General features: G+C 37.9%; 1 protein-coding gene across 3 annotated transcripts; it reads left to right on the top strand.

Moving 5' to 3' along the window:
• Positions 1–26,220, top strand: RHBDD1 (rhomboid domain containing 1). 3 transcript variants are annotated; one of them, XM_050308417.1, is made up of 7 exons: positions 1–121; positions 5,627–6,145; positions 7,720–7,852; positions 10,959–11,047; positions 11,276–11,326; positions 14,536–14,658; positions 24,366–26,220. In XM_050308417.1, the coding sequence occupies exons 2-7, from the start codon at positions 5,713–5,715 to the stop codon at positions 24,479–24,481; spliced, it is 945 nt and encodes a 314-aa protein (XP_050164374.1). In that variant the 5' UTR covers positions 1–121; positions 5,627–5,712; the 3' UTR covers positions 24,482–26,220. The 3 variants fall into 3 exon arrangements, with proteins under 3 accessions (XP_050164374.1, XP_050164375.1, XP_050164373.1); XM_050308418.1 differs by lacking the exons at positions 1–121; positions 24,366–26,220 and adding exons at positions 4,320–4,514; positions 14,741–18,355; XM_050308416.1 differs by lacking the exon at positions 1–121 and adding an exon at positions 4,363–4,514.
• The last annotated feature ends 915 nt before the right edge of the window (positions 26,221–27,135 follow it).

Here is a 27,135-nt window from a genome sequence, read left to right as displayed (position 1 = left end):
GGCGGCGGCACCGCCCTCATGGCCGCACCCTCATCGCCCTCAGCTCAGCAGCGCCCCTGGCGGCCCGGCGGGTCCCGGCACGGGTGGCGGCGGGAGGGCCCGGGCGCTGCCTGCGGAGAACGTGAGTGCGGGGCGGGGGGGGCGCTGGAGCCGCGGCGGGCAGGGGCGTGAGGCGGGAGCAGGGGCAGGGAGGCGGCTCCGCGGCGCTGCCTGCGCCCCTTCCCTCCCCTGCCCTCCCCTCCTGCCCTGCCGCTGCCTCCGGGCGCACGGCGGGGCCCGGCTGTGTGCGGGGAGCCGGGGCTGCCGGTACCGCCAGCCCAGCGCGGCTCGGGGGTGTCCGCGCTGCGCGCTCTCCCTCCCCGAGGTTTCGGTGGCGGGGGGAGCTGTGGGAGCGAAGCGAGTTTCGAGAGTTGTACGAGTACCTGATATTTTCTCCCCCGTCGTTTGTGTGGCGCTTGTTCCTCGCAGGGCTCTCGCCGCGCAGGAGGGAGCGGGGCCCGCAGGAGCCGAGAGGGGGAACCCGCACCGAGCGAGCCCCTCATGCTGCGACACCCTCTCGTGTGCTGCTCCTTTCAGCTTCAACAGCTTATTATTACTGTTATTTTCATTATTATTGTTACAATGCTCCATTTTCCTACAGCAATGTTTTTACATGTTCTGTAAATAACTCCCTAAAAAAAAAAAATCATGTCTGACCAGAACTATAGTCCCTTTCTTTGTCAAACCGACGAAATGGTAAAAACAAACAAACAAACAAGAAGCAACAAAGCTGTAAGTAACTTGCCGGCTCTCTTAATAAACAAACAAACAAAAACCAAAGTGAACCTCAGATTATTTGATGAACTTTCTAGTGCTTGTCTAACACGGAGTTTAAGTAGTTCAGGTGTTTTTAAAATGTAATTAATGCCTGAGCTGGTTTGATTTCCTGAAGTAGCTCAAAGGTGTTCTTCCTGGAACTGCGTTTTATTAATTCAGATGGATTTGAGGTATTGGCAGGAGGAGCACAGCGTTAATACTGGAAAGTGTGTGTTTCTGAGTTGTTTGTGTATTTAACCAGTGTTATTTAAGATGGATTGAATTAGAAAGTAAGTTTCCTGTCCTGCCTTTCTCCTGCAAACAGCAGACAAACTTTCCTTCAAAGCAATACGAACTAAGGAACGTTAAAGCTTTAAGAGTCCTTGTGCTTCACACTTCTGAAGTGGAGCCAGACAATCCTTGGTGGCTTCATTTTTAATTATATTACAAAATTCTTGAGGTAAAGGAGGATGGCCTTCTAGTATGATTATTCAGTTTTAGGATTACACAAGTGTAACTGTTGCAATCAAGTAAACCAAAATATCCAACTGAAAACCAAATTCCTGACCCTAATTAGAGCTAAACATCTGTGAAGTTAAAACTCTTGTGGCCTAATCTGAAGCTCACTGTTGGTCTGATATACTGTTATTTTCTTTAACTGTGACATCTCCTCACCTTCACCAGTAAAGTGGTATAAATATTTGTTATTATTTTGCTTCTCTAGCTTCAATTAGCATAGATGTATCCTAGTGTTTTGAGAGGTAGTTATTAATTAGTGTCTCTTATGAGAGAGGCTACAAAGAAACTGAAATATCAGGAAGAAATAAAATTAGTGGTAGATTAGTCACATAATGGGCATATTTTCAATAGTTTCCTGGATCACAATATAAAGAAGTTTTCAGTAATTGTTGTTCTGATTTTTCAGAAAGTGAAGAGGCTTTGGAGACTTTGTTGCATCAAATAACATTTCTCATCCAGTGGATGCTTGTTCTGATGTTTAGATTGGTGTGCTAAGGCTAATTACATTTAAATAGATGACTTATAAAACACACTGATTTCTCTTTTGTGAATGAAAACCTGGGTCTAAAATTGTCAGGGCTTCCAGTGCACGTTAATAATAATGAAACAATTTGAATAATTTTTTTTTAGCTTAATTAGCAGTAGCCGAACTGATGAGGCAATTAGAAACCTAAATGCTGAGTCTCTCAGATTTCATACTTAAGATGTGCAGCAGAGTATGAGATTTGACCCAGTCCCTTGGGTTCTTTGCTCTCAAAGCTGTCTCATTTATTTTGGGATGAGGTGTCCAAAATTATTCTTGGCATGTATTGTTTAACCTGTATATATTATTGTGAATAGTAATTGTCACACCCTTCAGAGTGCAATTTTCAGTTTTAAATTGGAGTTGTTAGCTTAAAAGCTTATTTTGCTAAGGACTTCTTTTTGGTAGTACTTAAGAGGATTAAAGGACTATAAAAGATTTTCAATTTTCATGCTGAAGCCAGACATAAGAGGCAGAAGAACTTCCTTATTCTCACAGAGAACTTTGAATGATGTTTTAAAATGTTGCATAATAAAAAGGCTGTGATGTAGCCTTTTATGTAGTCATTTTGTGTTGATATTTAATTTTGTATTGTTTCCTTCCAACAAGGTAGTTATTGACCTAAATTACTTTAAAACTTTTGTATGAAAGATGTGTGACTTCTCCCACCAAATTCTGAAAAACTGCCTTTTCGCTTCCCCATTCGGCGTTCCTTTGTGAATGAAAGCACGTTATGCTCTTTAAAGGCACGTTTGATGAATGCAGAAGCCATTCTTTATGAAGCAATTAATTTTATAATGAAGTCAGAACCTTGCCTTTGTTTTGAACTGTGTAATTGAGTGTACATTTCAAAGCTTATTGTAGCTGACAGCTTGTGGCTGACCTTCTCCTTGCATACATATTAAATATAAACAGGATGATTCATTATGTTTCAGATTTTTGGGTTGCTTTCTTGCATTGTTTTTTTTTTCTCTGCTATGCCTTTCCCCCACCCCCTTCCAAAGTTTGAGGGCCATAGTAGAATGGTTTACAGTTTTTGCTTCCTTTGTAGGACTCCTCTTTTGTCCTAAAACCTCTTTTTTTGTGTTTACTGGGACAAGCCTTTGCACCCCGAGACTTCACAGACAAGCAGTGTGGGCTTGTTGAGACTTATCTGTAGCGTGGAATGGTTTGTGCTCAGGATCTGATGTTCACCCTGCACGTGTTTCAGGTGTTTTTTTACATTGCTCTAGCTCTAATCTGGACACATAATTTTTTCTGGAGTGTAGTGGGTTTCACATAAACATAAATCAGAATTTCAGGGTGGTTTTGTCCATTTTGGGGGGAGCAAGGGCACAGGAAGATTCTTGTCTTCTGGATTCAAATTACAGCTGTGGGAAAAGACAGCACAACGTTTCATTTTAACTGGTATTTACTAAAATATTTACTTTATTACATGATTTTTCATTAATATGAAGTCATAACATTTTACGGTTGCCAAGTGAGCGAGAGAGGTTGTCACAGTAAAAATAAAAGGTTTAAATGTTTTACACTCGGTTAGCACAAAACAAACAAACAAATTCCAAGAATGCTTAGTTCAGACATTTATCTTGAGTAGGTGACAAAAATGCAGCCACGTGGCAGGCTGGATGCAAGACAAATGTCCATTTCCAGTCTATTCTGGAAATTTGTACATTTGGAAGTGGGTGGCATGTTTTCAGGAGAAGAAAAAGGAAAGAGTGCTTCATTGTTTCAAGCCTCATTAGCCTTTTAATAAACAGAGTAGAGGCTGAGAAGGAATGTTCAAACAGTTGAAAGCTCTATATGTTTTCTGAGAGTTGCATTCCAGGAGGCTCTCAAATAACTCCTGTTTTCCTTCTTATATCTTTTTTTTTTCCCTTACAATCGAACACACAGTGTGTCTTGGCTGACATTTTTGATTGCTCCCAGTGATGGCAATGATTTATAATACCTGTTCTAATCACGGTGTAAGCCATTCCCAGTCGTGTTGCATGATTATTGTATGGTTTTGTGTTGTATGGGGGTTCATTTCTTAGGTGCATGGATGTTAAAATATTTAAATTGGGAATTCAAGAGTATCGAAAGGGAGATGGAAAGTTTAAAATGCAAGACTGTAGTATTTGGCACTTTGACCAACGTGGTATGGCGAGATTTCGAGGTTTCCAGATAACTTGTGTTCAAGTGGCTTTTAAATTCTAGGAGTTTTTATGTTGACTGTTTTGTGATAGAAAAAAAGGTACAAGAAAAGCCAGAGGTCCGGGCAGGGGAATCTGAAAATAATTTGGGGGTGTCACTATACCTGATAGCAGCTGAGCAAGTGGTGTGGGAAAAGATAATAACACTGATTAAACTTTTGATTAACTAAGTATTTTTTTTTTTTTGGTAATGTTGACTTTAACATCCAAGGCTGGTGGTGTCAATTATCTGCAACGATCAATTTACACTTGAACAGGTTGGCTCATTTGAGCTGTTGTGGGGGCAACAGCTGCGGTCTCTGGAGTTAAATGTGAGGATTAGAGGCTGGTTTTTGGAGGCATCAGGGTAGTTAGTTCTGGGTTCCAGAACTGGCCTGGTGTAAAGAGCCTTTCTGCAGTTTCCCCTCTGTTCTGGACAAGGCTTAGATATTGTGGAGCATCTCCAGGATAAGACCATGGGAAAAAATGCAGTGACTTTTGCTGTAAGTAGCAAAGAAATTTTACCTGCATTCTGTTTTACTGCAGTTCTTTTGAAGATACAAACCCCAACCAAGTTGGCTTTTTTTCTTCTCTTAGATTGCTGTAGTAAACATAAATGTAATTTAAAGAGAAATTAAATTCTAGTCTAAGAGACTAGAATACTTAACTATAAGTGGTGTTAATTAGTTACATGTGTTAATTAGCATGGAAGGATGTGCTCCTCTTACTTAAGTTTGGTCATCTTCGAGGTCCAACCCTGTGCAGGTCTCACAGGTCCTTTTGCTGTTTCGGGATAAGATCATTCAGAGGTGCTTTCCTTCTTTGCCCACTTACTTTGTGTGCTGCAACCCAATAAAAATGTTACAGAGGAAGCATTTGATTTGCTGAATTGGAAAAGAATTTAAATAAAATTAGTATGTTAACAAGTTCAGCTATTTTTTTATGTAGTGAAAAAGAAGGTTATGCTACTCTTTCCTCCTACAGTTTTCCTTTCTCCATCACATACTTTTAAACTAAACTCTGTGTCCTAATCCCTAGGAAAGCAGTAATGATTTTCAAAGCTTACATTTAGGAGTGCTTAACTGTGTCTCTGTTACTTTTTGAAATGGTAACTTTTAATTTTCAGGCTTAGCTTATTTTGATTATTTGTAAAAGTTGAGAAATGACCATGGAAAAAATAAATATGTAGCAAAGATAGGAAGCTCAGAAACAGAGACTCTAGAGAATTTTTAATTTTTTTTTCCTTCTTGAAATTTTAATAATTCTGAGTGAATGAGAACATTAATGAGAATATCTAGAATATATCTAGAACACTCAGATATTCTGTAGATTAAGTAAAACCTGTCCTGAGTTGTGAAAGTGATGTTGAAGACTGCTTTTTCTCACAATGCTTGTCTGGATTTTATGTATTATTTTTAATTTGTGCCTTCTTTATTTGTGCCTCATATCAGTTTAAAAATTCTGATTTCCATTCTCACTTAAGTTTTTCTTCTGATATAAAAGAGGTCTCAGCTGATTGCCTTGATGAATTTGTAGTGTTAAAAAAAAAAAAAAGGCAGTGATGAGCTTGAGAACACCCCTACATGTGTATAACAAGTTACCTTTTTTCTTTCAGAATTTCCAAAACTTGTATGGTTTTGAAACTGAACAAAAGACCAGAAATCGGAATCATCTTCCCACTTCCATGAACGAGCAGTAATAATGCAGCGAAGGCAGGGAAGAGTCAGTGCTGGGCTGCTTTTGCTGCTTTATCAAATTTCCCAGGTGGGACTCCAGAACATTCCTCCTGTTACCCTTGGGGTGCTTGCACTGAACGTTTTTCTCTTCCTGAATCCCGTGAGGCCGCTGGCTGAAGTGTGCATCAGTGTCAATGAAGCCATCTACAACAAGAACTGGCAGCGCTTGCTGCTTTCTCCTTTCCACCACGCAGATGACTGGCACTTGTACTATAACATGATTTCCATGCTTTGGAAGGGGATAATGCTGGAAAAAAAGCTGAAGAGCGTGTGGTTTGCCTACGTAATTGCGGTGTTTTCCGTGCTGATTGGACTTGTGTATGTGGTGCTGGAATTCCTCCTTGTGAAAGTTCTGGATGACCCTTCCTATGGAATGAGCTGTGGGGTAGGTTTTTCAGGTAAGACGCCGAGTCGGTCCAATTTACATATATAAAATTAATTATTTAGAGGTGCTATAGAACGATAATTGTTAATAGCAGAAAATGGATGGGTGTCCCATTTCCCTGTATGTGTGATTGCCATGTTAGTAAAGCTTTGCTATTTTTTCATTTAAAGCCTGTGCTCTGGGTGTGAACATCATGTAATTCAGTTCACGTTCTTGTGACCTGTGACAGTGACTTTACTTGAGAACATCAAAGCAGTTTTCATCCCCTTAGAACTGTGTTTCCTGGTTAATACCACTGATGGATTGAAGTCTGAGGGTTTTCATTTTCTGATGTCAATAATGCTCATTAGATGGCTTCTAGAAAAACCTAGCAGTCTAAAATTTTTATCTTCAATCACAAATTATTCATGCCTGTCTTTAGAGAGACTCCCCGAGATTTGCTTCCGCTAGAAACGTCCAAGCACCTGATTTTGGTCGACTTCCTTGCAGTAATGGTCTTGTCTTCTCCTTCAGGAGATCAGAGTTTAGGAGATCAAGTCAATTAACTCCTTTTTTAAAAAAAGGTGCAGTCAAGTGGAGAAGTATCCCTGCTCTTCTAGATAAGGAGGTTTTTTTTTTTCCTTGCTGTCATTGGGATCTAGCCTTAGAAGGCAAGCCCTCCTTTTTAACTTCTAAGGTGCCTCAACACCTCTGAGGGTTTCTTTGTGATGTTCCAATGGGTACTGGTTGGAACATCCTGGGAGTTGCTGATTTGGAGCTTCAGATCTTCTCTGGTCACCTACCCTTGGGTAACAAGTGACACCCCCTTCCAATATTGGCCTCTGGTGGCTTTAGGGGCCCCGAGTGCAAACCCTGAGGGGTTTGGCTGCCTGTGCCAAAATGTCAATGTGTCCATGGCAAAACTTGGACTTGTTGATTTTTCAGGGTTTTTTTCAGACCACTGTGAGCTTTCTCTCAGGAGGAACTTTTCTCACAAACACTTGTAACTTCCCATAAGTTCTCCAAATTCCTTCCATTGTATCAACTGTTGCTTGCATGATGAAACAGTTGCAGTCAACTAGAAATGATTGATTATTTACTGTGTTTAAAGGTGATTTATCTATTTTTTTTTTTTGTTTCAGAAACAAGTGATTCTGGAGTATATGTAAGATGATTTTTCATGAATTTTAGAATTTGAGCCTACTGTTGAGCTTCACCCGTATCTGTTTGTCTTGTTTTCAGTAATGGCTTTTCCCAACTCACAGAATATTTTTTTTGAGTTCACTAATTTTGTCAATTATTTCACCTGGAACTCCCATTTTAAAATTTGTATTGTTTGGAATACCCGATATAGCTACAGTGAGTAGGCATAATTAAAAGCTACCTAGAATTGGCTGTTATACAAATACATAATTTTTATTTTTTTTTTAAGCCATTGAAAAGTATCACTGAAAAACCAGCTTAGAACTGTTGTTCTGGCATGCAACAACATGCTCCGTGGTGCTGTGGAACTGCATGGTTCTTCAAGTTCCTTCGCTAAACTGCTTGTATTCTCTCTTATTTGTGCACAAGCACCTTTCTCTTCATGCCATCTCTTCTTGTTTGCAGGAGTCCTGTTTGCTCTGAAGGTTCTTAACAACCATTACAACCCGGGAAGAGTCAGCACCGTCCTCGGGGTGCGGCTCTCCAGTAAATACGCCTGCTGGGTGGAGCTGCTGGCCATCCATTTAATCGCCCCAGGGTAAGTGCGTTTAACGTTTCAGAGTCAGGAGAAGGGCTTTGGGCTCTCTGAATTGTCTGGTGAAGCGTGAGCAGTGTTAGCTGGTATCCAGGTGGAATGTTAGGGGCTACAAAATTAAATCTCGAGGCCACAGGTCTTCCTTTTTTCTTAACACCTTCTGTTTCGAGCACGAGTCAAAAATAAAAAGCTGAAATGCTGTTCCCAGGAGGTGTTACTGAGTATTGAAGGGAAGATAACAAAAGTTGATGGGCAAGGAAAAGGGATGTGTGTTTTCAACAAAGTAACCAGACCAACACAGTGCCAAGGGCTTCATGAGCAAAGCAGCCTTCCGCTGTTGGCTTGCCATTTCCATCCTACTCCCTTCTGCCTGGTTTAGTCACTCCTCTGAGTTCTGATAAAACTGTTATCTGACATTCCACCAATTTTATGGAGTGTCACTGTCCTTGCTGATCATCTCCCTCAATTTTCCTGTGTGCCCTGCTCTGCCAGCACAGTTCAGCCACCCCTTCCTCTGTGAGAACGGGGCCTTTCTCTTCCTTGGCTGTTGATTTTTGGAGTTGTATTTGCAAATCAGTACTTTTCCTATTTTATAATAGGAATATAGGAACAGGAATAATTTTAAATAATATTTTATGACTGCAAATCATATTGGAGAATATATGTGAAGTACAGATACAAACACCACAAACTACCAGATCACACTTTATGTACAATGTCCCACTTTTCAGAAAGATCAAAAAAAAAAAGTGCAGTATAAACTTTTGTGTTACAAAAACGTAGTTTTTATTTGTGGTATGTTTAATACTACTGTTTATTTTATTATAAAAGAATAACAGAAGAGCATTATGTATGAAATCAAGCCATAAGCACATCATACTGTCTGTGGTAGAGGAAAAACGTGATTTCAGAGGTTGAGTGCTGTTGTTTTTCCATTGCATTGTTGCAGAAATATCTTTGGGGTACAGAGAGTGTGAAAAGTTCAGAAATAAGGTCTAAACCATTTCATAATTTTATGGAAGCTTAGGTTGGTGCCTTGTCTGAACCTCTACAGTGTCCTCTACCCAGAACAATTTCACAGCCCTTAAATGATAATAGAAAACAAGTGGTAATCTTCAGAAATTCATGACCTAGAACACAACATGTTTAATTAGTAACTGCCAACTGAGTGGAAATGAACCATAACAATTGTAGCTCTCATAGCATTGCTCTTCCATCCTTAGGGCAAGTTACAGGCTTTGGAGTGTCCCTTTGTAGACCAAGTTGCATAATTTAGTTTTGAATAGATAACAGGTCAGTAATTTGGGCAGAATTCTGTCCACTCAAAAACCCATGCAATAAATTTGGACCTGCCTTATTGGATTGATCCATCAGGATCACCTGAGAATCCATGACCAATGACAGATCCTGAAGTAGTACTGGTGTTACTGAAAACTTTGATTTGTTTGCTTGGAAGGGATTTAGGGATTTACTGGCACCTAATGATTTTCCTTCTCGTTAATGATTCTGTTTTGGGGAAATTTTAAAAGGCATGCAATATCCTTCAAATCTTTACCTTCCACAAAGTAAGGATATTGGGATGTAGGCTTTGCACAGCACTCCTTGGGATTATTTGTTTGGTGGAAGAACAGACCTGTGAAAAGTTACTTTATGTTTAATCTCTGTGCCTCTTCTAGAACTGGGCATGTGGTGTCTTAAGTCCTAAGTGAATCCATATCATGTTGCTGATTTCTAGAGGAGCTGATTTTTAAGTATTTCATTTTTCTGAGGACAGACATTTTCCAAGTCAGGCATGCATTTTTCACGAACTTGGAAAATCTGTTCCAGAAAAATCCATTTGAAAAATTAGTTCTTCATGGATATTTTATTTTGTTAACTACCTTTTTACCTATAAATTTTCACAGGAGCACTTACATGTTACTCTTCCAAAAAAGCATTAGTTACTTATGGGAGAGAACCACAGCTCTACAGAGGAGAATACAAGTTTGTGATTAAGGAGGTGGCAAAAAAGTCCATTTAAATTTGATCTTTACCTCCCTCTAGTGACGTGCATTTCCCTGTATCCTCTTACCAGAGATGCCTGGAAGTTGAGTTGTCTTGAGTGCACATGCCATCTGTGTAACTCCTTTGGATTGCTAACCAGAATGTAAAAAGTTCAATTTTTAAGTCTATTTTTATATTAAATACTTCAGAAAGGCAAAAAAGCTTATATTACTTGAACTGAACTTGAACTGTACTGAATTAGACAACCGGTATAAAAGAGTTATTTATAATTGCACATAGTAGGAAATTTTAATGTTCAGTGTATTGGCTTCTTTTACTTGATAATAGAGGTGGAAAATTTGCAAATAGAGTTTAAATCTGGTTTAACTCAAAAGAGTTGGACTCTTAGTTTAAATACTGAAAATTGATTTATGAATTTATAGAGTACCCCACAGTCATGGCAATAATTGGGGCCAATCTCCCTGTTTACTGTAAACATCTGCTTCTGTGCTGATCCCTCAAGACTCCAGAGCCTTTTCATTCTGGATGCAAATGGCAGTGATATTTTGTAAAGAAATTTTTGGTATGAATAGAAAAGAATTTGGTTCTCAGCATTTCAAGTCTCCTTTTTATTTTGAAGGCACTGTATATTCCTGCTTACCTCAGATTAATTGTAGGATTGTACTGATAGTCCACTGGGAAGTTCTGTGTTTGTGCTTTCACTCAAAACTCTAATGGTTTTGGTAAGTCCTACCTAGATATTTCAGTGTGAGTCTTTTAAACTTTTTTAAAGTTTAAAATGAGTTTACTGCCTTGATGAGTCTCTAAATGCTTTTAGGGAAAGGTTATTCTGTCCTTTAAACAAGCAATTAAAATGTTCTCTCCAATTAATTTCCAGCTTTTCCAGGATTTTTCTTAGATACTTTCCTATATCTGTATGTACCTACCAACTTTTAGTCTTGAAGAAAGAAAACTTGGCATTTTGTCCTTGCAGGAGGTGATTTCTCTGTGCTTGGTCTCAGTCAGGCACTTCCTCGGTTACAACAAATTCTGCACCCTTCCTTCAGCATCCCCCCCAAAAAAAGTCTTCCTTTCCATTACTCACAAGATTTTTCCTATTTTGTAGGACTTCTTTTGCTGGGCACCTAGCAGGGATTCTTGTTGGATTGATGTACACTAAGGGACCTCTGGAAAAGATCATGAAAGCCTGTGCAGGTATAGAATTTTGTTGGATTTGTAAAATCTGCATAAGAAACACATTTATTTTTAAATTTCATTTAAGTCTTGCATATAGAGATTCAGGCCTTTCTTGCATGTTTTTAGACAAATAAGGATATGCTCATTATTGAAGTGAATGCAGAAGAAAATAAATCAACCTTTTTTTTCTTAGATAGGGATGGTAAGAACCAGTAAATTTGACTTATACATTATTCTTTTATTTAGGTGGCATTTCTTTCTTCACTGACCATGGCAGGCCAAGGGACTACTATTCAGGTAAGTACTCTCATCAACTTAACAAAAAATTTATTCCAGTTTTAAAAATAATTTTTGCTAATGATAGAAAACTTATAGAGGAGCTAGTTAAATGGAACATATATAGTATATAAAATATTCTGCACATATGTACACTTACTAAACTTGTATTACTTCTCTGGGCATGTCTCCTGCAGGGGTTTCTGCTCTTTCCTGGGCATCTGCTGTAAGAACAGGATAAATACATAGAGATAATCCTCTCAAATATCTGCCAGTGTGCAGTGGCTTGTGGCTTAAAGATGTTCTCAGCAGCGGGTTTTATGGGGGAATTTTTGTCTTTAATAGCCCATGGTAGATTCTTCTTCCATCCATTTGTCAAAAGCTCTTTGAGTAGACTTGAACACTTTTAACACCTACAGCATCAGACAGGGAGAATTTCACAGTTTATTTCCTGGTATAGGATCTGTCACTTCTGTTTGTTTTGAACCTGCTAACTGCTAATTTAATTTGATGCACATTAGTTCTTCCCTGGGAAAGGAAACTAAACCTTCATTCTTTGTGTATTTCGTGTTCTCCTGTACTCACAATGGTCATCTTTCCTCTCCAGTTGGAAAGTTGGAGTGTATGTGGTTGCTTGTAAGAAAACTGTTTCATGCATTTGATCATTCTTAGTGTTCTCTGATGTTTAAACATGAAGGGTTTTGTATTTTGTGTAGTCTTTTATAATTGAGATGTGCTTACTTTGAGCCAAGGATTATAGCTGCTTTTATCCTCTGATGGATTCTTGTCTTCCATGATCTATCTCCAGTTTTATTATTACACTACATAATTCCCACAAGCAGGATTCTGGGCCCTTGAATATTTTTGAAGCATCCATTTTGTCATTCCTAAACCAACCATCTCAGTCAGCTTTCCTTACCAATAGCAACAAGGATTGTTCCAACTTAGAAATGTATTTACCCAGGATTTTCATTATTCCAGTTCTCGAGTCGAAAAATATTTGATAGATAAAGGCCAGCAGAGAAATAAAAGATAGTTAATACAGTGAAGTGAATGAAGATGTGAACGTGCAGTGAGCGTGGACAAAAGGCAGATGGAGAGGGTTAACCTGAATTATCCTGTCTTCCAAGCTTGGCTTTAGATACAGCTATTTAATTTTTTTAATACTAAATTAATTTATCTAAAATGACTTATAACTGCAATTAAAAATATATATATATATTTGTTTTGTTCCTTCCTTGTTCATACACTTTGTAATTGTCTTTCATCCTATTTGCTGGACTCTTAATGGAAGATTTAACCTTTTGCTTGGTGGATGATATCTGTAATAAATTTGGCCATCTGTGAATTAAGGAAACTTGTTCTAGTGTCATAGGCTAATGATGCATATCTTGATTAATTTTTCACTTTTTGGCATTGCTGATTTATTGGGATCTGCCTTTAAATACCCATTTAAATAGAAAAATAGATGAAGTTATAGTCAGAACAGATTTTATGAAACAGTACAGGGAAACAGCTTTAGGAGAAAAAAAGCTTTAAGTGTAATTTTAACACATTTAGTATTTAGTAGCTGAATTAGATTTTCTCTAAATGCAGTTCATGAATAAAGTATTAGGACATTTATTTTGATTAATAGGAACACCTTGAACACATCAATGTTACCAAACTGTTTCTTGCTGTAAAATAAAAGATTACAGCTTTCTGAGCACTCACAACGTGATGACAGCGTGAAACATCAAACAGAGAAAAATTTACAGCCACAGAACAAACTTAAAATACAACATCCTTTTTCTTTCATCAGATAATTCCATGCTTTTAGCACCAGGATTTTTATAGTCTTCATGCACGTGGTTTTGAAGCCTCCAGAGTATGAATTTCTAGCTGAGGAAAAGTTCCTTCAGATGAACATAAAGCAGAGGAGAACGAGGGCAGTACATGAAATTACATCCCAAGTGTAAAGACAAAATAGCTGAGTGCTGGCCTGCAGTCAGTTTTCACTGCAGGTGTAGGAAAATTCTGCCAATGTCAGTTGTAATTTCCAAAAAAAAAGTAAAAAATATTTGGAAATGGACAGAATTGCCCTTCTATGTGTGTGTGTAGTGTTTATACAGATATATATATACACATCTGTGTGGACATATATATGTATATAAAATATATACAGACATATTTGTGTAATACAGAGGAATATATTTACTACTTTATAGAATATTCTGCAGTTTCTCTGTTCAATTTTTCCTGCTTTTCCTGTAGAGCTTTTAAGATGGGCTATTGCTGTTTTTATTTGGTTTTTTTATTTTTTCCTTACCACAATCATTTTTAAAAAGAAATTATTTGTTTGTCCTCACTTCATCATCTGTACTTGTTAATCACAGAGCCTTCACACATTGCACATGGAATTGATAGAAGTAATGAGAGAGCACAGGACTATCACTGATGGTAATAATTTGAAGATAAAAGGAAATGGCATGCTCTGCTTGTTTCATGCAAACAGATTTCCACTTTTCTCATTTTGAAAAAAAAAAAGTGTGTAATTTTCCATCAGTTGGAAGACACTGGCAACATTTCTGTAACTTTAGGTCTTCAAAATCCCTTGCTCAGTCATCTGGAAATTAAAATATCATAAAAGCTTTGTCTTTTGAAGATGCAAAACTGGAATAAAAAAATGGGACTTTTTTCCCCATAAGTTTTTCTCAGCTTGTTTTCTGTACTCAGTGTTGTCAAAAGGAAGAGAGTCTTGCTCAATTCTCCAGCCAAGTAATTTTTTTTTTTATTATTATTATTTTTAAATCCCATGTGTTTGGGTGGATGATGGTTTGTGCTTGTCTTTGGCAAACTTTCCTGATGGTCAGGGATAGCCTGTTTAGGTGTTGCTGTTCTAAAGACGTTAATAAGGTGTCCAAATATTGACAACTAATTGTTAAGAGGAACTGATGAAAACTCTTGCTCAAATTTATGTGGAACTTCTTAATAATGACAATTCACTTACTCATAACAATTGTACAAAATTAAGAAGTTTGATCCATCTTTCTGTCATTTTTCCCTCTCCTGTTACCACACTCTGGTTTTGAAAATTAGAAATTAATTCACGGCAAGTAATTGAATCCTAATATTTTTTTCTTTCCAAAATTAAACCAAGAGGTGAAGATAGCCCAAAGATAATATCTGATTTCAGCTTGCCCACTGAGCAGCAGCAATTTATTTTCTTCATTTCTGTTTTCATTTTACAGACTATTATGGCCATTATCCAGGTTATCAATACAGACCTCCAAGGAACTACTATGATTACACTGGTGGGCTCACTGAAGAAGAACAGCTTGAAAGGGCAGTGCTAAACAGTCTTAATGAAAGAGGTAGGAATTTTATTGCATTTTATATCCTAAGTTATCATTCATACTGAGAAGGGAGTCAGTATTCCTCGTTATTTATTTTCAGTGTTTTGGACATATCTTGGGAAACAGAAGAAAACTTCCTGGTAGAATATTCAGAGGATGTAGTGTGAGGATGCAGTGTCATTCTCTTAGTCTAATTACATTTATTCATAATTGCTTACTGTTTGATTACCTTACTACCAATGCAGTAGAAGAAATGCTTTTCTGACAAAAATCCCTCAAGTAAACTAAGTTACTGTGCTAAAAACTCCTACAATTCTCTAAAAAGTAGTATGAAGTGGTAATAGCAAAATTGATGTTGTCAATGTTTGAACTTTCTGGATGTGTCTTTTTTTTTTTTGCTTTTTATACAAATATAATTGACAGGCAATGTACTGATTTTTAACTCTTCACACTATCCTGTTCTACCTTAAAGGAAGCTGAAAAACATGGGAAAAAATGTTTAGGAATAAAAATTGTTTGTTTTTAACTGAAATGTATTAGTATAAAATGTGTAAAATACATTCAGTGGGATACAGTTTAACTTTTTATGATGCAAGAAAATGAAGGGGGAAAGAATACCTGGCAGAATCTGTTACTCAGTTCCTGAAAACTTCAAGGCTTAAGGGAAAATCTGTTTAAGGTGACTGACAGTGCCAGGTTAGAACATCACATGTCCAGTTTTCATCATGTTTATGCAATATTTTTATATTGAATGATAAAATAAAGGTCAGAAATTAATATAGTATGTGTTGTCTGGTGTTGATAGAGTTTTTCATATCAAGCATTGCTTCCTCTTGAATGTGTTGTGTGTCCATATGGATTGTTGTAGGAAGTCAGCCACAGGCTTTAGGTGCTCCTTGACTGCAGAAATCTGAAAGATTTCTTTTAAATCTGGTGAATCTGTAACATTTAATCTTAAGAAAAATAATAATGTGACTGAAAATCTCGTAAACATAATTTTTCTTTTTCATCATCTTGGTATTTCGTCTTCCTGGGTGCAAGGAACTATTCATTAGGAAAGAGATACAGAAGCCTCTGCTTGTACCTGCAACCCTTCAAATGCAGGGCACCATTCATAAATCTCCTCTCAGAAAATTAATTTACACCACTGTTATGGCTGTCAGAGAAATACCAGGCAAAATATGAAAACCAGTGTCTTTGACAAATCATCATCACTTTTGCTTTCACACCTTCTGTGATCCTATTTTTTATTATGAAGAACATGTTGTGTTATCTGGAAGATGGTTTTAAAAAGTCAGCAGATGAGGCAAAATTGAAATAGAGAAAGACTTTTTCAGTTTGAGAGATTCATTAACATGTTGCTTAAAGTAAATGGAGATTTTTTGCTTTATTGGGTTTGTGTCTATTGTGAGGGTGACTTGTGAGGAAGAAGTGCAGACTTGTAGGGAAAACAGGGGTTTTTTTAAGGGATTTTTTTCTTCTAGTTATCTTCCTTCCTTGTTCACCTTTGTTGTTCTGCCTGAGTGTCCTTCAGCACTGTAAAGCTGGAAGCTTCAAAAATCCCGTAACATTTTCTGCAGCAGGTTTATTACCTCAGTGTATTTGTTTTATGAATTAATGTAATCTGAGCAGTCCCATTTCAATCAAATCTTCGAAGATAGTGAGGATCTTAGCTTTCAAATAAGTCAGTAAAATAGCACTTAGTCCATCTGGTCTGTCAGCAGAAGACAGTGAATGAGTTGCTCTTTGTGCTATCTTGGGAATTTTTAGAAATCAACCAAGTAATATAAATATGTTGCCCTATGTAATTTTGGAAGGGAATGGGTCTAAAATGGGCTTTATTGTAAGGGATACTGTTTATTTTACTGTCTTTTTAACACATTTTGCATCATTTTTAACACTGAGTTTGAGGAAGAAATTTTGAAATGTCACTTGAAAGACTGAGCCATGTTTGTGGGATGTTTTTAAAGTATCAAGAAAACAGAATACTAATAACAATGACAAAAGGATGATAATGTAAATAAGTAGACAGTATGCACTTTAAAGGCTTCCATGTATCAGGGTGAAACACTTACAACTTTCATTTGGAACCTTAAAGTAAAACCCCACAGTCAGTTAAGTGTAGTAAGTGTATCATTGTGTGTTGTATCTGATACATTTTGGTGTGATCAAATACACAGAGATCTTGTTTTCAAGAGTGCTTTATTTTGCACCCCTCTCTCTCCTGCCTGCTGGAGCACTTTAGTTTGGGCAAGCAAGGCTTTGGAGTTGAACTCTGTAAAATATTTCCTTGGCCAGGCTGTGGAAAGGTTAAACTTGCCCAGAGGAAGGGATATCGAGCACGGCATTGATCAGCCCTGATTTAGGGACACAAAGGATGAGAGGCAATTTACTGTGCTAATGGGAATTAGGATATTCTTCCCTGTCAGTCTGAGAAAGAATTAGCTGGAATGAGCACCATCCTTTGAACGTGACACGTTTCCCCTACAGCGTGAACATCCAGAGGTTCTTGCAATTACATGGATGATGAAACAGGTACTTAACATGACAAAAAAATTACATAAAATAATTTCATGTAGAGAGCTAAATGGTTGTAAAAGCAGGTACCACAATCAATTTAGAGTTTTCTTTTCGTATTAATTTTTTTTCCCAACTATGACACTTAAACCATCACAGCTGCTCTGTAACTTGGACAACAAAGTAGTGCTGTAATTCTGATTGATTATTAATATTGTTTCATGCTTCATTGGACAGGTACATTTATTATGTGTTTTAGGCCACAAACTGTAGCGTTATGGATTGAGAATGTTGATCCACTGTTTATAAATTGATTTATAAACTGCTGTGATATTATCCTGCTAAGCTCATTAGAGTCAGTGACATAATACAGTATTTCCTGGTGTCAGTTGTTGTCCACAGCTGAAAAGTAATTCACACTAAGACATGCACTGAGTTTAAGCTCAGTAAGTGCTGTTCTGTATCCTATATATGGGTTATCTAAACCCACCATAAAGATACAGCATTTCTATTTATTGTACAGTCAGGCATTCCTGAACTGCAGATCCTGAACATTTCTTTAATAATAATAATAGATGTTTAATGCCAGAAGAGAAATTTAGGCTTATTTGAGATGTATATTGGCATCACTTTCAAGACTGTCAAACTATCACAGTGATTTAGGTCCCTTTGCTGAAAGGAACTTCTACTTATTTTTTTTCCATTGCTCATTTTAGATATATTGTTGCCTCAAACAAGTATCCATTTACACAACAATAATTGTTTTTCTCTCCAAAGTTTGTTGTTTTGGTTTGTTGGTTGTTTTTTTTTAAATTCTTATTCCCCTAAGTCTATGTTTGTTTCAAATTGCAGTAATTCTTCCTTTACTTAAGAAAATAACTTTGGTTTTAAAAAATCATATCCTTTGATATTTAAACTCCTTTAATTAGGAAGTTCAAATATGTGGCTGCCATTTTTGGTTAATCCTGGTGTTAGCAGCCACCATTAATGTAACCCCAGTATAACCTTATCTCTGATCTATTGTTTGCTTGCTTTTCTGCTCACAAGAAACATCTTGATTAGCGTGGGATGTGGATTTGGATTTTTTTCGTGGTGGGTGTTTGGGATTTTTTGTGAGTTGAACTCCTAAGTGTCTGACTTTCAATCTAAATTATGTTAAGAATCCCTTGCAAGCTCGAAGGAATTTCCCTCTTTCTTAAGACTAAGTGTTTTAAACATGTAGGTGATCTTTACAGAAATACCTGGGAGTATCAGATATAGATATTCCTCTCATATTTTATAATGAAACTCTATATAAGCCTTTCTTTTGTTTTGGTTCGTTTGGGGTTTTTTGTTTGTTTGTCTTTTGGTTTGGGAGTTTTTATGTTTTTGTTGGTTTGTTCATGTGTTGGTTTTGGTTTTTTAGTTCAGGTTATGTTTGGTCTCAGGTACCCAACACACTTCTTGGAAAAAAAGCTTTCCTCATTAGTTAGAGCTCATGTTCTAAATACCTTTCTAAAACTGCAACTGTGCTCTGTCATCCTGATCACCAGCACTTTCTTAAGTGCAAATTTCCAGGAAAATAAATCAGCACATTTTTATCATTTCCATACAAAGCTTTGGTGACAGTGTAAGTAGCAGACAGCTTGCAACAAGAAGCATGGCCAGAATTCTCTTGCAAATATTTCATGAGTGTTCTTCCATCTGTGTCTTCAGTGAATACAGTGGTTGACATAGGATAAACCTACAGTTGCTGCAAATTAGAACCAGAAACCTCCTGATTCTCTTGATAGCAATGATAAAAGTTCACCAAAGAGGGAAGATGTGCCACTAAGCCTTTCACTCTGAAACCAGGGGCATGAGCCGTCAGCACCTGTGAAATACTGTGGGGAAAACAACAGTTCCATGAGGTGTGGGTACTTCTGGAAATGCTGCTCAGAGAGTTTATCTCCCTCTGGTCTTCAGGCAACAAGCTGGCAGTGACACAGTTGGGTGATACAGGTTCTGATCATTGCTAGAAAAGATTCTGAGATAAGAATTTATTCAAATTTTCAAACTGGATAAACAGCGCTGAATGTGTTTTTTTCCTGTGACTTCCTGAATATGCAAATACATCCTCAGGCCCTGCCAGTGCAGTTTTCTTTTGGGTGGTTTCCTTCTGGCAAATGCTTCGACTGCTGAAGACAATTAAAAGAGGAGGAAAACAATAGGAGTAGTTCCATCTTTGACTGTATCTAGAGATGTCTTTGTTGTTGTGGGTCTTTGTTAGGCAAGCAAGAAATGCAGCAAAGGGAAGACAAAGTGGGTTTTTATATACTGAGATTCTTGCAAATGTTAACAAACTTAGTCTGGGAATGTTTGTACTGCTAAACTAAGGTCAGGGAGTATTCCTAATTTTAGATTTACCCATAATTTACTGTTTTAACTCTGGTTTATCATTGAATTAATTTTGTTCATTGGGACAATCTTAAAAATGATGTTCTGAGGTCTTTTTCTGATGTCTGACTGAACAAATTAGTCACTTGCTAATGAAAAGGATACCTTGCTATTTGCAGCTGAACAAAATAATTCTACAATGTTATGATAAATATGCAGCCAACCTGAAATTCTTCTTTTAACTGAAGTTATTCATGGCTTTCTTACTACTCTGAAGAGGAATATATGTCTCTCTGTCTTAACCTGGAGACTGGTTAAGTAGCATGGCTATATGGAGGTTTTTTGAGTTGGTTAGTAAATCCCTTTCAATACTTGGCAGTGACAGATATATTTGTTTTTGTGTATCAGCCATTTAATAATGAGTTTAGCCTTGTTTAGGTTGGTTGACACCAGAAGATTACTAGAGATGGTTGGAAAATGCAGTGAGATTATTTTATGCCATCTCTCCTGTGGTATTTTCAATATCCAGCTGAAGAGTAGGAGCTGGAGGTGGCTGTAAAAACTAATCCCTAAATTCTTTACTGAGGGGCATCAAGTAGGGTCCATATGCTCCTGCTTCTGCACTGTAGCATCGATTATTTGTAGCAAATGGGTGATCTGAGGGTGCAGTGAACTTTTGGCTCATGCTCAGGTGGTGACTGAAGGTCTCTAAAAACATTATGAATGTGCTTTTAACAATCCCATAACTTTACCAAGAGTTTGTTATTTTGGTAACACAGATGCAGCAAAGATGAGACTTGGAGGCATGATTAAAATAAATATAAAACTCCTCAATTATGAAGGGATGATGAGGGCAGTGTTGGAAACAGTAGCACAGGCTAAGAAATGTGGGCTATTTGGAGCTGAGTAGGAAAAAATTGGAGAGTGATAAATTCTAAAAGCCAAATCTCTCAGACTGTGTAGCATGTCTGTGTTCTGCAGGGGGAAGGACATGAAAGAATAAAAACAGTTTTGCCATTTTATATTTTTTATTCAGTTGTAGTTCCTGTCTGGTTTCTAGTGCAACACAAAACAGTGAAAGGAGTGCTGTGTTTTGTTTGTCTCAGTTCTTTCTGGAAGGCTCCTAGTCTTAAAAAATACATGCACTGCCTTTCTCTGGTATTCCATGTACAATTCAGTAAATCAGGAGGTAGTTGATAAACTGACCCAAAGACTTGACTATTGATTAGCTGGAAGATGGGAAAGAACTGGAGCAAGACTGGGCTTTTGACTCGAGCTTCTCCCTGTCCTCCAGTTTGCTGCTTCCAGTTCTAAATACATCCAAAATATCTGGTTGATTATGCATTAAAATCGTATGTTTGGATGTTTATAAACTGAGAGAAGTCCCATTTTCTCAAGCAGAACACTTTAAACGTTGGTATTTTTGCATGGAAAAGCAGGGTAAAGCAGGTGTTATAGCACAGGTATGACAATGTAGCACGTTATATGTCATCTGTAACGTGGACAAGAGCACTTTGTGAACTTCAGTTCTATACAGTTGTTATGCCATAGTTAGCAGGGCTATGCTATTTATGGAAGAAATACTTTATATAAAACTGGTACAAATGAAAGCCAAGCAAGTGTTGGAAGTTATGACGTTTGATCAAATATTTTCAAACAGATGCTTAGTAGTATCAATAAATAAAGCAATACCTGAACCTTGGCTCTGCTAAGGGCACTTTCTGTCTTTCACACCTTTCGAAGGCAGGGAAAATCAAAGCCAGGATTATCTCTGTGTACACTTGGGCATGAAATGGTTATTTATGAGGCACCTGCCAGGACTCTCCTCTTGGCACAGACCTGTCTTTGCATCCAGACCAGAGCTCTCTCTGCTTTGGTTTGCTGTGTGGTGCTTGCTGTGTTCAAAAGAGATTATTGCTTGTCTGTGATTATCTTCTACAGCAAAGCTCCTACAAAAGTAAGACTTCTTTTGGAAATGTTTTCTGTGTGGGTATGTGAGTGTTTGTATAGTTTGGGTTTTGTAGGTACCACATTCACTTGTTCCAGGGCAAATAGTAATACTGCAAATTGCAAGCTATTCAACTGAAATATTCTAGATTCTTCTTTAACACAGCTAAAGCTAGCATGAAAAAGAAATACAGATGTGCTGTGTTGTAATAATGCTGCTACAGATTTGCTACACTCACCTTCTTTTATCCAGCAACATCAGGATTTATCAGGGAACTTATTGCATATTTCTGCTAGTCAGACTTTCATGGTTGGGTAACTTGATAAATTCTTCCTAAATCTTTCAGAAACTCTCTTGCAAATCCTATTATCTAACATAAAACTAAGGCCATAACTTCAGAGAAGAGGAAAAATCAAGTGAGCATTTTTGATGTAACACTTCCGTGGCTTGAACTGCAAGCAGAACTGAAACCATTTGTGCTTTCTTTGGGAAACAGAGGTTCTTTGGGTTTGTGGGTGTGGGTAATAGTGTCAAGGTGTGGGTAATAGTGTCAAGGTGTGGGTAATAGTGTCAAGGTGTGGGTAATAGTGTCAAGGTGTGGGTAATAGTGTCAAGGTGTGGGTAATAGTGTCAAGGTGTGGGTAATAGTGTCACTTATAGGGATATTTTTCTTTCTGCCATCTCAAACTGGGCTGTTGCATTTTTAAAGTGACTGTGTGGACATGCTGGTAATTTGATTCCAAAACTTGAAACAGGAATGGGACTAAAAGAGTATGACAAACTCTTTAGTTTTTTGAGGGATTCCCCTGGTTAATTGTATCTTTTGACCTGAGAAGACTTCTGCTCAGTAATTTCCATTTTCCTGTATTGATTAACTCCAAGAAAAAGGGTACAAATTTGAGTAGCAATCTGCAAATACGTGTTGGGGGTTTTTTTAATACTCATGAAGATGCTCTCATGGGTCAGTATAAACAGTTGTACACTCTAATTTCCAAAATGGTTGGTGTTTTATTTAACGTGTGGATGAAAATGTTTCAGCTTATTAAAGCTTTGTCTGTATTCCATTAATACAGGTTTAGTCACACCTCTTGCAGTCACAGTGGTTTTCTTGTCTGTGTTCCAAGTGCTTTGTGAACATCAGGAACAAAAGAAACCCCTCCACAGTGACAGGATGGAGGAGCTCAATCCTCTGTATTGACAGAACACAGTTCTAGTTCACAACAGAATTAATTTTAAAATATGCTGTGTGAGGGTTAATGTTTTGTTCTAACTCTGTTGTGCTGTATCCTTTGGTTCTGTCAGTCATCTGGTCTTTGTGCAGTTTTCCAAATGCTTTAACTACAGTCTTAAAACCCATTAGTCTTGAAATGTTTTTTGCTGATGTGCTGAAAAGCCTGTGTTTGTTTCTTGCACAGACATCAGGTGGTGTCTCAGCACTGGCCTAATTACCATTTCTGAATGCTGTGGCTTATAAATATTTTGGTAAGATAAAGGTGTCATTTCATTAATATTTCTACTGTAATTAAAAAAAAAAAAGGTTTTAGGGAACTATTTTAGTTAGCAGGATAATTTAAATATATACATACAGATACAAATGAACATATTTAAGCCTTCACAAACAGACAACTTTGCTCCTCACCGTATTGTTTGATGTAAAATAAGATCTTTTCTTTAACACAGAGCTCTTCAAAATGTATTATCAGTCTTTTATTTTTAGGTCAACGTAGAAAAGAGCATTTTGCATCTTTTTTATAGCACTTAATTCTGTTCCTACTGGTTATTAAAGCAGATGTATATTTGAAGGGTTGAGCATATTTTATGGGGGCTCTGCAAGTATTCACACTGTGTAAGTGGTATCTCTTTTCTTACCTAACAATTAACCAAAGGTGCTGTATAGCAAAAGAAACGTTTTCACAAGAAACCTTATATTTAATTGAAAATTTCACTACTGAAAAGAATTTTTTAAAAATGCAAATGCTTTTTTAATTAGAATTATTTAAAAAAAAGTTTGTTTAGCATTAGAATGCAGTTTTGACCCTGTGTAGTGCAGGTGAAAGTTTAAGACATACTGAGCGTTACAAAGGCAGGTTAATTATCTTTAAAGCTAATTTGCTTATCCTAAACACTGTAATCGTGCTCAGGAGGCAGACTTTCATTTTTGTTTTCCAGAGCTCCTCAGCTGAGCTGGGGTGTGGAATTGCTTCTTTGCTCAGTGACTCGCTGTGAACTCTGGAGAGCTGCTGGAATGGCCTGTTCTTGCCTCCTTTTTGGGGTGCCAGGGCAGAGCTCTGTCAGTCCTGGGGTGCTCCTGCTGCTCGGATTGTTCTGTTTACAGTTCTGTCTGAAGGAGCTGCCACGTGTCCTTCACTTCTGCAGCTGCTGCCAGCTGAGGATGGGAGCTGTCTGTGCATCTGCCGTGGGTCTGCACATGTTGGACTCGGTGCTAAAAGCAAAAACAAAAGCTTGTTTTGCCAGAAGAAACTGCTGAGGACATTTAAGTAGTTTAACAATCTGCAGTTGACTGTGGAAAGCAGGGTTGTAAAAATGTGAATACTTGTTAATGCTTGTTACTAATGGGTTAATACTTTTTAGATGTTCCTTTGGTTGTGGTTTTTTGGTTTGTGTTTTTTGATTGGTTTGGGTTTGGTTTTTTTTTTTGGGGGGGGGGAGTGGTGGTGGTTTTATTGTTTGGTTTTTTGTGGTTTTGTTTTTTTTTTTTTTTTTTGCTTTTTATTTGACTTTAGGAGCAGTCGCTGGAAGTCGTAATTGCCCTGAAACCATCAGAATTGAAAACATCCAACTCCCTGGTTCCCTTTGTGTTGTGGTGCTTTGGCTTACAGGACATATGTGCGTTTTTCTGGTATTACACAACCAAACAGCAGTTGGTTTTCATTGTGTCTCGTAGATTTTGGGGGAGCGACGCACAACAGCGAGCGGCGGCCGTATGGCTTTTGGTTCCCACCTGAGCACTCGGAGGAGGAAATGAGGAGGCAAAGGCTCCGGAGGTTTGAGAGGCGATGAAATGGCCCCATGTTCATGTCGATTGTAAAGGGCTCTTCGGAGTTACCAAAGTATTCGCGGGTTCATTTGTAATCTGCGATTTACAGATTTAATTTATGATCTTTCTTCCATCGTTTTCACTGCTGCCCGCAAAGCTGCAGAGGGTCTGCTGGGTTCAGGCTCAGAACTGGAACTTGAACCAAAAGGGTGAGCTGGGAGTCAGAACTGTGATCTTTGTCTCCATCTTAATGCACCTTAAATATGGAACAAGGCGGGTGGTTTTGCCAAACTGTCTTTTTATTCCTTAAGTTATTTTGTGTTGCTCTAAGAATTCCTTGGCTTTTTGACTGCTGTTGTTCTCAGACGATTTTTCTTCATCCATCACAGCTGAAACATTAAATTTTCTATGTAACTTTAAAACTATGCAATTTTTCTCAATATGCTTTAAAGCAAAAAGTGCTGCCCTTTACAGAGCTGAAATAACTTGTTGGGAGTTTTATGGAAGGGGAGGTGGATATGCCATACAAAGAATATATTTTAGTAACATACTTTTTTAGAGCACCTATTTCCCTAAGAAAGCTTGGAAATTGTATTGTGTATGTGCTGGAAATTCCCCTGTTTCTCTTTATTTATCTTCTCTGAAGACCAGTAGCAGAGGGGAGAGTTTGCAGACTGGTGGAGATCATGCCTAAATATAGACTGCCTTGAATTCCTCATTTTCTAGAAAGAATTTCCCTACCCAGCTAGAGGAGTTGAGAGGAGAGCAGACCCTCCCCACAGCAGCTGTGCTGCCTGTTCAGCAGTGTCAGCTAACACACCTGCAGGGCTTGGGTTCCAGCATCACCCTGAAAAAAATCACTCCTTGCCCAGGCATTTTACCTTCATTATGGCAGAATTTCTTCTTCCTGCTTTTAGTCCTGGAGAGGTGTGACTGCCCGAGAATAATGTGGTTATTGGCTCTTGGTACAGACCTGTTGGAATCTCTTCATCATCAGCACTGGTGTAGTAGAGCACCAGGATGGGCAATTTAAGGATTTCCCCACCCTGTGCTTCATGAAGTCTGATTTTCTACAGGATGATTGCTTGAGTGTAATAAGCAGTGCTGTATTTGGGATATAGCAAAACAACCTGAAATTCAATTTTTTCCTGTGTTCTTTAAATAAGCAGTCCAACTTCTGTATGTGGGGAAGGCTTTGGTTTGCTGAGGAGTTCAGTTTTGTGGTGCAGACTCTGGCCATGACTGCAGTGAGAGTTGGGATATCTTGTTCAGTAGGGTAAGAATGCTCTTAATATTCTGCAATATTCTGGCAGATTCTAAGGCTCTTGCTACATGTGGAATGTTAATTTTTGGTGTGTTCTTGGGCTTGGTTGGTTTTGGATATATGCAATAGCCATAGAATAAACCAGCACATATTTTTGTGGAAGGCCAACTTTTCTGTGCTCACCAAAAATAAGTATCAAAAACCTGCATATTTTTCTCAGGAGGTGGAGGGAAATGAGAAGGAAGCAGCATTGGTCCCTCAGACAAATCTTTCAATGCTCTGCTCAAAAGTGTCAGTGTAACTTACTGTGTCTGTTAAGTTCTGATATTTAACTTATTTAAAACCACTGGATTTAGCCACCTGTCAGTTGGGAAATACTTAGGGAAAATCAAAAACCTGATTACAATTCTATAAGCACTTGTTTTTGTAAAGTGAACTCTGAAATACATGCTATTAAATATTCACAAAAATTTTTGGTACTAATAACTGTTCACTGTTCTGACCTTTTTGTATATAAAATTGAAATAAATATTTTTTTAACACTTAAAGCTGTTTGATTTTAATTGTGGTAATTAATAAGATGTATATTTTAAATTACAGAGCTGCTGCCATGTTGTTAGAAATTAATTGTGATACCGAGGGGTCGGATGGATTGTGTTGGGACTAATTTTGTTTCTTTTTGATTTAGTGACAGTTTTGGAATTGGATTATTGAAAAGTTGCAGTGCTTACAGTATTTGGGAAGTTTATAATAAACAGCATGATCCCTGCTCATTGCATGGGGTTGAACTACATGGCCTTGAAAGGTCCCTTCCAACCCAGACTATCCTGTGATCCCTTAGTAGGATTTTTTGCCACTAAAGCCCCCACAAGTTTAGGTTTTGGAGCACCAGTGGAGGGAGATGGAGCAGATGAATCCCCACCACATGCTCTGCTGCACTTCATCTCTTCAGGGACACAAATTAAGGGCAATCTCCACAGATGGGTGTTCCACGGTGCACATTCTCTGGCACTGTTTAGTGCCTGACTAAGCCTCAAGTAAGGACTCTTTTGAAGAAAATGCAGCTTTGTGTAAAATATTTCAGCATCTGCAGTTTGATTCCTTTGTTGCAGGAGCTGTGATTTCTTGTGAGGTTTTTTTGTAGTTCCTCTAAACTCTGTGATCAGGTACCATGTAAGAAATTCCACCCCCCTAATTAATCCTAATCAGCAGACTTGTTAACAGGCACATTCTTGAAATTTAATGGTTGAAAGACCTAACATGTTACTGTTAATAAACAGGGGTTTCTTGCAGTCCAGAAGGAAGATGTGATGAAAGAACTGTGTGTTTAACTTTCAAGTTCTTTCCCTCTTCCATCTTGTCTTTCAGCACAGGCAAACTGTAAAAAGTGAAAGGGAGACTTTAACTCTTACC

This window comes from Myiozetetes cayanensis, unplaced genomic scaffold (assembly GCF_022539395.1).
Source record: "Myiozetetes cayanensis isolate MyiCay16 unplaced genomic scaffold, myiCay2020 scf13, whole genome shotgun sequence".
NCBI classification, from domain to species: domain Eukaryota; kingdom Metazoa; phylum Chordata; class Aves; order Passeriformes; family Tyrannidae; genus Myiozetetes; species Myiozetetes cayanensis.
This window is presented reverse-complemented; position numbering and strand designations above follow the sequence as displayed.

Bases quoted from the DNA above. Each gene is read 5' to 3' on its own strand.
- RHBDD1 (XM_050308417.1), top strand. From the start codon at position 5,713: ATGCAGCGAAGGCAGGGAAGAGTCAGTGCTGGGCTGCTTTTGCTGCTT. The intron at 11,327-14,535 runs GTAAGTACTCTC...TTCATTTTACAG, and splicing joins GCCAAGGGACTACTATTCAG to ACTATTATGGCCATTATCCA. The intron at 14,659-24,365 runs GTAGGAATTTTA...TGTGTCTCGTAG, and splicing joins AAACAGTCTTAATGAAAGAG to ATTTTGGGGGAGCGACGCAC.